Source organism: Equus caballus, chromosome 7, assembly GCF_041296265.1.
Source record: "Equus caballus isolate H_3958 breed thoroughbred chromosome 7, TB-T2T, whole genome shotgun sequence".
Lineage (NCBI taxonomy): Eukaryota > Metazoa > Chordata > Mammalia > Perissodactyla > Equidae > Equus > Equus caballus.
In genome coordinates this window covers 85942938-85955590 of record NC_091690.1, presented here as the reverse complement: position 1 = coordinate 85955590, position 12653 = coordinate 85942938, and the positions used below count along the sequence as shown (strand labels likewise).

Below are 12653 nucleotides of genomic sequence, written 5' to 3'. Positions count from 1 at the left end.
CCCATAAGGTATTTTTTTTGCCTTGAATTCTATTTTGACTATATATTAAGAAGTTACTTCAACTTATTTTTATTGGTATTTGCTTTGTATAACTTGTACTACCCTTTTATTTTAATTCATTCTGAATTGTATGCTCCTAATGTTTCTCAGATGGAAAAGACTGCTGGAGTCTTTAAAAAAATGCAACATGATTGTCTTTGTCTTTAGTTGGTGACTTTAACTAATTTACAGTGATTTTAAAGCTATATAAGCATTTATTATGTCATTTTTTACTGCATGATGCATTTACTATACATTTTTGTGGTCTTTTTTCTCCTTTCCAGTGACTAAAACACGTTCTTTTATGCTACATTAAAAGTTATGCATTCTTGGGGCAGGCCCAGTGGGGTAGTGGTTAAGTTCGTGCGCTCCACTTTGGTGGTCTGGGTTTGCGGGTTCATATCCCGGGCGCAGACCTACACATCACTCATTAAGCCACGCTATGGCAGCATCCCACATACAAAAGACAGAGGAAGATTGACACAGACGTTAGACCAGGGACAATATTCCTCAAGCAAAAAGAGGAAGATTAGCAATAGATATTAGCTCAGGGCCAACCTTCCTCACACACACACACAAAGTTATGCATTCTTTTAAAATTCTATGGAGGTTGCCATAACTTAAAAAAAAAAATGTACTTATGTGCATTTATTCCTATTAAACATGAGTATAACAAACATTAATATATACTATTACCCAGCTTAGAACATAAAATCTTAGAAAATAAAACCTTGGGAGAAGCCCACTGTATACCCCTCTTCATGATATCTCCTTCCCTTCTCCTCAACATTAATCACTTCTTTGAATCTGATGCTTATCATCCCTACGTATGACTGTATACTTGTCTACATACATATGTAATCCTAAATTTTATGTAGTCTTGTTATGCATGTTTCAAACTCAAAACAATTGATATCATCTAGTATGTACCCTTTACAACTTGCTTTATTTTGCACTCAACATTATATGTAAGATTTATGCAGAGTTGATACATATATTTATATTCAGTGCTCTGTATTATACATATCAATTACATAAATAAACCACAGTTGGTTTATTAAGGTATATATTATCCAGTTTCAGTAGTGGGAGACTGGAATAGACTCAAAATGAATATCCATTAAGATGATTTTAAGAAGACAAAATGAAAATGGTAACCAAAATGAAATAGGAAAAAAAACAAGTGAATTTGACAAATTGGCCATTCAGCAAATTGACCTAGAGCTCAAAATCTCAATAAGAAGAAAAAACAAGCTGTGGTAGCTAAAATAATTCCATTTGCTAATGCTCCTTATTAGTCTGCTTGGGTAACCATAACAGAATTCCACAGCCTGGATGTCTTAAAAAGCAGAAATTTATTTTCTCACAGTTCTGGATGCTGGAAGTCCAAGATCAAGGTGCAGTCAGGGATGCCATCTGGTGTGGGCTTTTCTCCTGGTTTTGGCAGTTGGCTACCTTCTTGCTGTGTCCTCACCTGTCCTCTTCTCCATGTGTGCTCAGAGAGAGAGATCTCTAATGTCTCTGTCTCTTCTTATAAGGATACCCGTCCTATCAGATTAGAACCCCACATTTATGACCTCATTTAACTTTAATTATCTCCCTAAAGGCTCTATCTCCAAATAGTGTCATATTGGGTGTTAAAGTGTCAATATATTAATATAGGGAGGATCCAACAATTCAGTCCATAACACTCTCAAGTCATATATACTACTCTGCTATTGCTACAAAATGCTACATAAAACAACCTCAAAATGTCATGGTTTACAACAACAAATATTTATTTTTCTTGCTCATGGGTCTGTCGTAGAGTTAGGTATGATCTCAGCTGGTGTCTATGTGTGGATCTAGGCTGCAGGTCAGGATTAGGTCCGCAAGCCTCATTTTGGAGTCAAGGCTAATAAATCGATGGATACCTAAGGCATATTCTTTCCAGAGTGGTGGCAGAAGCACATGAGTACAAAACTCAACCACATAAATGCATTTCAAGACTCTTCTTGCAGCATTTCTACCAATATCCCATCAGCCAAAACAAGTCACTTAGCCAAGCTCAAAGTCAATGGGCAGAGAAATCAGTTTCACCCACCATGACACCATGGAAGGGTGAGAGTATATAACCCTACCATGGCATAACGAAGAATTGGGAGCAATAATTTAATCAGACACAACTCTGAGTCTTTGGCTCTGAGTGTTCAAGTTGAGCCTTAATTTGCACTAGAAGACATTCTTTTCCTGCAATGGCCTGCATGGATTATGAGTAGTAAATACTGATGCTGCAGCCACACCAAAGTCTTTGTCACTCCATGTTGTGCTTTGATTGCCTTATGGGAAGAAGGAAAGCTGGCCAGATTAATCCAGGGGAGGAGGAAGATAGACTGAGAATTGTGTTCAAACTGAAGACATAGTCCTTGTGGAGGCCTTGAGGCAAGAAACAGAGTCACTGATAACAAGTGGCCATTGCAGAAGTCTCCAGGCACTTGAGGGACTCACTATCCAGGTGATGTAATCACTGAAGATGAAGACCTTTGGGCAATTTAGCCAGAAGAAAATCAGGCCCAGAGGGAACCTAAGAGACGGCCAAACATAAAAGGGAAGAAGACTTAACGCCATTCATTCACTCATTCATTCAATTAATATTTACTGAGTGCTGCCTTGTACCAAGCACTCTGTTCACTGTTTGGCATGTTGGGCATAGAGCAATTAACAATACATGCATATCCCTGTCCATGTGGAGCTTACATTCTTGATGGGGTAGGGTTGCAAAAGATAAACAAAATAAATAAACAAAATTTATACTACAGTAGAAAGTAATAAGTGATAAGAACTAAAAAATAAAGAAGAGGGTTAGGGGGCATGGGTGGGATGGGGTATAATTTCAGAAAGAATGGCTAGGGTAGGTGACATTTGAGTAAACTTCTGGAGGAGATGGCGCTATGGGGATAGAGCGTTCTGCACAGAGATACCAGCAAGTGCAAACACTTCGGGGAGCTGATGCTGGGGAGGCAGGTTGAGAGATAGTAAGAATGCCAGTGCATGAGAAAGTAGTAGGACATGAGTCCAGCAGGTAAGGGGGATGGTGGTGAGAGAAGAGGAAGGGAAGATGAACTTGTAATCCATCACAGTGCCCCAGGTGTGTATTCCGTGAGATGAGGACTCAATGGAGTATTTTGCACATAAGGGAGATGTGGTCTGATCTACCTTTTACAGCACAGGTTGAGTACAGACTCTATGGGAGCAAGGGTCATAATTCTATGTGCTCCTGAGGAAATAACGAGTCAGTAAGTAGAAGGAGATGACTTTTCTAATTAAATAACCCCACTTAACTGACCATCCACCAGTGCAACTGGCTGCCAGTCACCCTGGGATTTACAGTCAGCAGCTTGTCACTGACAGCCCCAGCAGAATATAGGGAAGTTGATGCTGGGAAATTCCTACCTCAAATGAGGCATCAGAACTGTGACATCCCAGATTCCTTCCAATACTGAGCATCTCTGACTCCACAGCATGTGTCCTCAGTCTCTTCCACTTAGCATATCATCTCTATGAATGCAGGGAGTTTTGTCTGTTCTGCTCATTGCTGTACTCTCAGTGCCTCAAATAGTGTCAAGCATATAGCAGACACTCAGTATTTGTTAAATGTGTGCATGCCTCTGTTAAACTTATTGCAGGACCTTGAACAGACCAAGCATGCTGCCTTTGCCTCATCTGAGTCAGCCTGGTCAACAAAGTGTTCACAGGTCCCTGAAGCTCTCCCGGGAAAAAACAGCGTAAAGAGCAGCAGGGGCTCCTTTTCAGTGCATCGAAAATACATTTTTAATCTTGATGAAGTTCAAAAATGGTAATATTCTTCAAGCAAAGAGTTCCATCAATGCACAGCATTACCGTGTGTCCCCAGTTATCCACAAGAGAGTGATTTCATGTCCTCCTAAGGTTTAGTTGGCCTGCCAACATACACATGTTGGCTGATGGGGCCCAGATTGGCTATCAGATAAGCCATGAGACATGCTGTCATATTTATTGAATAGAAATCCAACATAAAAAAGATACATACTAGGTAAGTGCAATGCTTTTATTCTGCATTTAGCCTTAGTTTACTTCAAACCACAAAGAGTTACTTTAGTATTAAGGAGCATGCATTAGGGGTGTCTTTCATGCTCCCTTTCCTACAAGTTGCTTTCATGATAAATTAAAAGAAGTAGAATTCGGCTTCATGGTGATCTAGGAAGAAAAAACACCAGGTAGAATTTAGTTACTTATTAATTGTGAGCCTCTTGTCATGTATTATCTCATTTACTGTTTATATTAATGCTAGCAGGTAGATACTATTTTTGCCTTCAATTTCCAGATGGGGAAACTGAGACTCAGAGAGAGTGCCTGTTCCACGGTCATATAGCTAGTAGAGGGCAAACACAGTACTTGGACCCACGTGTATGCTCTGAATTCAGATGTATGTGACATTGTAGTGTATACTTCAAAAGGATAGTGTCATTGCCTTTCAAACTGAATGCTAGAATAATCACAATTATAACTGCAAGGAACAGTGTTTTAAATAAATAAAATCTATATTTCCTGGCAGATGATCTCAGTGTCACAGGGGGACACTGGTAAACAGAGAGAAATGAAACCAAATTCTAGGGGTTTCAGTTATTGGGACTCTCTGTTCTTTCTCCAGACACCAGAGTGGGCACCTTCCCCTGTGGATTTGTTATCCTTTGGGCCCAGGGAGGGTTAGAGTGTGGACAGCACTCCGGCAGTACCCAGCCATCCATCCTCCCATCCAACAGTACAAAGACAGTCACCTTCTTCCTGGAGTCATTTTGCTGCTCAGGCCTGAAGATCCCTGCAGTGACGGCCAAAGGCTTTGGAGCCCACATCGGTGGGCACGAAGTTGCTCTTCACCCCACCCCCAGAACTGCTCAGCAAGCCTGCCAGCCATTGGGTCACACAGGTGGCAGTGTTGCAGGATCCCTTCTGGGCAGGGACTCTGATTTGCAGGAAGGAGAAAAAGAAGCCTGTCAGTAAGAGGCTGGGGGCAGAATCCTGCCCCATGGGACCTTCATGGTCAAATTACTGCTCTGAGAGGCACCAATGAATCTTAAGAATTTTCTCCTAAACACAGTTATCATAGCAGAAAATCATAGGCCATTAGGGAAAATGCCATGATCACTCTCCATAGACATTCCCAGACGTGTCAGAAAACCCAGTGGTGGCTCTAGGTAACTGTCCATGGGACACAGAGCTGTAACAGTCAATCTCTCCTGTATAAATAAATCAAACAGGTTTACGAGACTGGAGAGAATTACGGGGCAGCACCCAAGCCCATTCTTAAGGACTGTCTAGAAGCTACATCCCATTCTCAGGTACCAAGTAGTCCTTCTTAGGAAAAGGAAAATTCCCCTGCCTTAACTGGAAGAGGAGGAGAGTTGGCAGCATCACATCATGGAGGTGCTTACCTACTCCTCAGGGCTCCTGTTCTTGCTTCTTGAGGTTGGTCACAGGGACCACCCAGCATGCCCTGAGTCCAGCTACCTGGAGCTAAGGCTACTTCTAAGACAGGTGTCCCTGAATCCATGAAGCTGGGATCTGGGCCACAGAATAACCACCACAATTCGGTCTTTTTAGAAATATACCTTAATTCTCCAATGACAAGCACATTCACAAGCTGGAGTGAGAAGCTCTGCTATGAAATTCTCAGGGACTCACAGGGCTGCCCTCTCTCTCTCTGATCTCTTCCTGGGTGATTCTCTTCTGGTCTGTAGGTCCTGCTCTCTCTCCTCCCATCTGAGCTTCCAGACATCGACTGCCACAAAGAAAGCCACTCATACCAGCCCGAAGAACAAGCAGAGAGATCCATACACATCAAGTTATAGGAAGGAAGCAAGAAAGAGAATTAGAAAGGAGAGGGAGGGGCTTAGTAGGCATCATGGGACGTGCCAATGGGAGGGCCATGGTCTCCCTCCAAGCCTCTGACCATGACCCTTTTCTTGCCCCACATTCCAACCCCAATTGTAGTTTATGGAAACATGAGACTTGTTGAGGTCCTGCGGGTATGTGCCCAGCACACAGGTACTCAGATTACTGCACCGCTTAGCTCTGGGGCTGTCCAGGCTGCAGGGAAAACACATGCCAGGTGGTACCATGCACTGGGTCTGCTCCTGTGGCTGTCACACAGAACGTTAGAGTAGGAGTCACTTGGAGCCAGGCACGAGGGGCAGGCAGGGCAGCTCACACCTCGTCCATTAGGAGAACTCAGAGGTTCACTGAGCCAGAGCAGGCTCAGTGGGGAAGGGCTGTGGTGGAGAAGCTGGGACCTTGTCTAGCATTCCACATGCTGCTCAGTCCTTCATGCTCTGCAGTGAGGGTCTCAGGGGGGATGCAGGTGCAACATGCACCTCTGTCGGGGCAGTGCTGGGGCCAGACCAGGGACGGATGTGTCTCCAAGCTCAGGGTGCACGGAGAGGTGGGGCCGGGAAGGGTGTCTGGTCCTTGATGATATGCACATCTACATGGATCCTACACATCCAAAGACCCCAAACCTACCTCCAACACTGCTCTACCTGAGCCCACCCTCTGCAAGGCCTTTGGCTTCACCTTGCAAATGTGCAATGAAGGCACCTTGCAGGTGAGAGAGAATATTGTATGCAGGTTAACAAGGTGGAGCCAAATTTCCAGAATCTCCTGAGATATGTGGGGTCCATCTGCTGGGGTCACACTTACCAGTCCTAACTCCTGCAGGGCTGGGAAGTCTCCTCAGTAATGCCAGACCAGTGTCCAGAGAGAGGGATTCCACACCGTCCCCAACCGCTTTCAGAAATGGATCTTTTTACATGTGGTCTAGCCACAGTCTCTCCACCTGACCTGTCTTCAGTGGAGCCTGAGAACAGCGGGGCCCCAGGTCGGGGTGAACTGACAGCCTGCTGGCCTCCTGTCCGGCTGGGTTCTCTCCTCCTTCTTGGGCCTGACAGGAGGGAGGGGGTGCCCTGTGCTGGGTGGGGTGGGGAGCCTCACCTGGCACCCCCTGTCTCCTGCTCCTGCTCCAGCGCCCTGACCTTCATCTGCACATAGTCCTTCACCAGCGCAGCCAGTAGGAGTCGCGATTCCTCCTCAGGGAGTACAGCAGGATCTGGGAGGCTCTCCAAGGCAGACCTGGGGAGGGGAGGCAAACCCAGTACAGGCTCAGAGCCCCCACCTGGCCCCTCCCCGGGAGAAGCAGCCAGGCTTCCTGGTTTCTGCACCTTCTCCTGAGGAGGTGGCCACCCAACTCCCAGTGCACAGGGCATGAGGCCAGTGTCCTTCCAAAATGCTCCTTCACCAGGAGCCCGGCTCTGGGGTGGCCTTGAAGAAGTGGTTTGCTAAAACTGGATCATACAGGCTTGTGAAAACTGATGGTTAGATTTTCAGGAATTTTATGAGCTTAGTGTTAAATATCGCCATTATTAAAAATTAATGATAAAACTTACAATTAGTTTGAATCTTAAAAAGTTTAAGTTTAAAAAGTAGAAATTGTATCAGGGTGAGAAATCAGCTTAATAGATCACATGTCAGCTTTAATAATAAATTTATTGGCAAAGTAGGCATATTAGGATATATTTCTCAAATTATGGTTGATTTAGATAAATAGATTTGCTACAGATACAAATATTTGGCAAATAGCAATAAAGGCATTCTGTGAGGCTCAATGAAGCATATGAAATTTACAGTAAAGAATATTGTATATGTTATCTCTATTTGTAAGTTACGTATTACGCATCTTTATATCTTAAAAAGTTTATAATAAACTTCTATGCAGGTTTATATACATACATTTTCCTCCGAGAGCTGGTTGTTAAACATTCGGAGCATGAAATTGTTTGATCCCTAGGGAAGTGGGAGGAAAGTGTGCTCTGGCAGGGCTGTCTTACCTGAATGGCACTACCTGGAGGATGCGCGCCTGGTACAGGACCAAGATGCTGAGAGGCAGGAAAGGGGAGAATTTCCAGAGCCCTATGACCCCTCTCTACAAGGGAGGAATGACATCACCACCTACAGTAGTCGGAAGTTCTGTGAGCCCACAGACCTGGGCTCTGGTCCTGCCTCTGCCTCTAACTCCCTGGCTTCATGGCTTCAAGCTGGTCATGTCACATCCCTTGACACTTGTTTCCTCACCAGCGAAGTGAACTGCTGGCAGATCCAGTGAGCCCACAGCATGAATGGTATAGGAAAGCTGGAGGAACAATCCTAGCAGGACCCCTGGGTGAGGAGGTCACAGTCCATAGCCCCCTCCCTACCACCCCACACAGTCTCGCTACACCTGTTGGCCATCAAGGACAGTCTTAGAGCACCCTGTCACCACAGCTGCACCCATAATGCAACCCAGAGCTGTCCTCCCTGTGTGGGGTTTTTACTCACACCTGGAGGGGTGTGTGTTAGGGGAACAGATAGAGAGGGAATATCTCTGAGGTTGGAATCTCCGAGAAACTGAAGACCAAATTCTACTCTTAGCAGCAGGGCACGTTCTTAGAGTTCCCTGTAAAAACCAAGCTTAGAAGAGCATTAAATTGGGAGCCAGGACTTAAACTGGGGAAATAAGCTCCCAGAACTCACAAGGGGCTTGCGTTTAATGGCTGCCTGTCCTTCAGTCATTGTGCCTGGTTGCCACCCACATCCGCTGGTCCAGGTTGCTAACTGATTTCCCGGGGACCATTAGGAACCGGGTGCGATGCGTGAGCACACAGTTTGCAGAAAGCTCCTCCTGCCTCCTGCTCTGCGCGCCGTGCCTGGGGAGCTAAAGCATCCCGAGATTGGCCTAAGCACGTGCAGCAAGAGACTGAGAGTGAAGCCCACCTCAGCGCAAGAAGAGTAAAGCAGGGAGTCCCCGAACTGAGACTGTCCAGTGTTACCTGGGGCAGGAGCCTGAAATGAATCGAGGACTAATAGCGATTCTGTGAAGAAGAGATCCAGACAAAAGTGGACAAAGACTCTGAGACAGGCAAGAAGATCAGCCACGAGAAAGACTAATGAAGACAGAGGGAGAGAGAAATAGAGCCATACAGCTAAGCGGGAATCTCGAGGCTCACCTGGCAGCAGGTAATAGGTAGGTTGGAGCGGAGATGGTGGCAGCGGCAGCAGCGTCGACGTCAGGGGACGGCACTATGGAAGCGTCAGTGACTTCGGAGCCGAGCAGGCTCCCATGCCTCCCAGCACCAGCGGCTGCTCTTATTCCCGCTGCTCTGGGTCTAGGCTGGTCCAGGAATTCGAGGCAGCCAATGAGGGGAAGGATGCTGTGCCCCCACTGATTGCGTCACCACTTGCGTCCAGAACCTGGAGCAACCAACAGGACCATCCCACTTGTATTTGCATTGAGGTCATTGATGAAAGGGGGAGGGGTGGTGACCAAGGGAAAACACCCATAAAGTGAGCAGGAATTTGAGGGCAGCTTGTCATCACTGTAAATTTCACCGGTTCAGGTCCGCTGGCAGCATCCAGGGCTGTAGGGATTCCTACCTCCCACAGTCTGATCCTAAACCCCCGTGCCTGTGAGATTTGGAGGGTTAATGCGCAATGGGGTTGATTCTGGGCCGCGGAAGGGTGTCTGATTTAGGCAGGTGGAATCACCCACAGAGGAGCCGGACTCTTGGGAAGCAAGAGATGGAGGTGAGGACAAGAACTTTGTCAGACCTGAACCCATTTCCAGCTGCACCAGTTCCAGGCGGTAGGATCATGAGCACGTAACTTCTCAGCGCTTGAATGTACTCATCTTTGAAATGGGGACCCGTCTTGAAGGAATGTTGTGATTAGTAGGCATATGTCTGGCTCCCAGCTAGGCAGGGATCTAGAAGAGCTTCCTGGTCCTCGTAAGGGATTTTGGAAGATCACATTCCATGCTTTCCGAACCCCCACCTTCTGTGGCTGCCTGGACTCGCGCTGGGTGGTCCTACACGTGGGTAGGAGGGGTCATACGTCCTGCCTGGCCTCCGCGGGTAGGTATAAGGCACAGATAATTCCCAAGCCTCCGAGTAGCCCCTGGCACTCCCCCTTCCACCCTGCCATCTGAAACTTTTCCCTCATCCGCCTGTCTGAGCCCAGCTGCCCCAGCTTCCAGCTGCTGTTTGCCAAGATGTCCCAGTGGCATGATTTCAGCCCCGCACCGCATCCCGCACACTTGAGTCCTCCACTAGACACCAGGGCAGGCTTGACGCTGCTGAAGAGTCCCTGCGGAGACTAACGCTCACGCTCACTTCCAGCTATACTCCTACACACTCACAAACTCATTGCTGTGCTAAACATGCGCCCACTCTCCAAAGCACAGGCACCAGCAAAACGACACTGCGCGTAGGGACATCCAACCGGGTTCACTCTCAATCGCGCCCCAAGCGTGCCTCCGAGTCTCTTGTGGGATGGCACGCACACACCGGAACGATGATGACCTGCTGGCATCGTACCTGCACTCGCTGAGAATAAGTATGCTCACAACATCAAATTCCTAAGCAGAACCTCCACCCTCTCACCCCCTGCTCAACAGGGTTTTAGGACCCCTCCGCCGGAGCTTTCTGCTCCAAGCCTGCCTGGAAGGTCCAAGGTCCTACTTGCCGCCCTCAGCAGGTAGAGTGCGGAGAAAGAAGCTTCTCGCTGTCTCCAGGATCTCAGGGTCTGAGTGCGCACGCGTCATCTGCAGCGGGCTATGTGGACGCTCCCAGCGCGGCAAGCGCAGCTGCGGCAACAGGAGGGTCGGGAGTTAAGCAAGGACCCCAGCTTGGTAGTTCTGTCAAATAAACCAGAAACTAGCCCCGGCGGTGCCTTAAGTGACCCAAGCCACCCCTCCACACCCCAGTCCTCAGTCCACAAGAGCCTCAGCATTTCCTAGGACACACCTGCCTCGCGGCACGTCTCTTCCCATTCCACTTGGTGGCCTCTGTGTTCGGGGACACCGAACTTCCCGGATGCCCTTATTCCACTTTCCTCCTTCTTATCTCCCAGGGTGGCACTGCCGCAAGGGAATAAGAGCTCGGGGCGGGGGAACTGGGTGTCTGAAACACACTCTCCACAGGGCAGACAGGCAGGGCAGCCGGGGAACCCAGGAGTGGAAGGACGGGTGGGTAGGACTCAGGTGCGCGTCAGGCACGGAGCCGGGAAAGCGAGCGGAGCTCACCACCAAATTAGAAGAGCAGGATTCTGCTTGCATTCCAAAATTATGAGCTCAAAAATTTGAGCCAGATTCCTCTGTAATTATTTAGCATGGGAAGTCGATTTCCTCATAGGCTTTTTCAGGAATGAGGCAGGGAATTAAAGGTTACTCCTAGAATTCTATCTAACACTGAAGTCTTCAGGTGTGAAATACAAAACCATTTTCCCTTTAGCTTATCCCTCATTGTCTAGTGAAACCAAAAATAAGTTTACTTTCATGTATTCAAATCGGTTAGATTCCGGCTGGCTATTCTCTCGGGGTTTCAGAACTAAACACAGGATGATCTAGAGCAAAGTCACTGAGGAAAATGCTGATTTTCAAATAGTCCTTTGAATTTTTGGCCCTTGATTTTACAATCTTATTTCATAACTTTTATAAAATAAAGGTCAGTTCTGAAACAATCTTTCCTGGAAGAAACTATTTTACAGCACACTGATAAATTCTTACTTTAATGTTTATTTCTACTCTCATTAGATTTCTATACTCTTTGATTTAAAAATAAAAATAAAGATCATTTATCAGGGCTTGTCAGGGACTCACAGCCTAGTTGAAAATTCCTATGTGAGTTTTCATGGGATTAAAAGGGTTACAACTAGGGTGATGTCCCTGTGGGCAGGCGGCTAGTTCACACAGTGCTTGAGGGGCCCAGGGTTTCGTCAGTTTGGGTCCTGGGTGCCAACATGGCATGGCTCATCAAGCCATGCTGAGGCATTGTCCCACATAGAACAACTAGAATATACAGCTATGCACTGGGGGGGGCTTTGGGGAGAAGAAGAAGAAAACAAAATGCAAAAGAATGAAATGAAACTGAACCACTATCTTACACCATACACAAAAATTAACTCAAAATGGATTAAAGACTTGACCATAGACTTAAAACCATAAAACTCCTAGAAGAAAACATAGGCAGTAAGCTCTAGACATTGGAGTTGGTGGTGATTTTTTTGGATTTGACACCAAAGGCAACAAAAGCAAAAATAACCAAGTGGGACAACATCAAACTAAAAAGCTCTGCACAGCAAAAGAAACCATCGACAAAATGAAAAGGGAACCTACAAAATGGGAGAAAATATTTGCAAATCATATATCTGATAAGTGGTTAATATCCAAAGTAAATGAAGAACTCATTCAACTCAATAGCCAAAAAAAAAAAGATGTATTTAAAAATGGGCAGAGCATCTAAAGACATTTTTTCAATGAAGACATACAGATGGTCAACAGGTACATGAAAAGGTGCACAATATCACTAATCATTAGGAAAATGCAAATCAAAACCACAATGAGAAATCACCTTACGCCTGTTAGGATGACTGTTATCAAAAAGACAGGAAATACACGTGTTGGCAAGGATGTAGAGAAAACAGAACTCTTGTGCACTGTTGGTGGGAATGTAAGTTGGTGAAGCCACAATGGAAAGCAGTATGGAGGTTCCTCAAAAAATTAAAAATAGAAC

At 46.2% G+C, this 12653-nt stretch overlaps 1 protein-coding gene across 1 annotated transcript; it reads right to left on the bottom strand.

Moving 5' to 3' along the window:
• Positions 1-4091: 4091 nt before the first annotated feature.
• LOC102148927 (uncharacterized) lies at positions 4092-10671 on the bottom strand. The gene is made up of 5 exons (XM_070273406.1): positions 9093-10671; positions 7045-7182; positions 5740-5836; positions 4836-5020; positions 4092-4254 (listed from the first exon to the last, which is right to left on the bottom strand). Exons 2-5 carry the CDS (start codon positions 7089-7091, stop codon positions 4245-4247), a joined length of 339 nt encoding a protein of 112 aa, XP_070129507.1. The 5' UTR covers positions 7092-7182; positions 9093-10671; the 3' UTR covers positions 4092-4244.
• Between the last annotated feature and the right edge of the window lie 1982 nt (positions 10672-12653).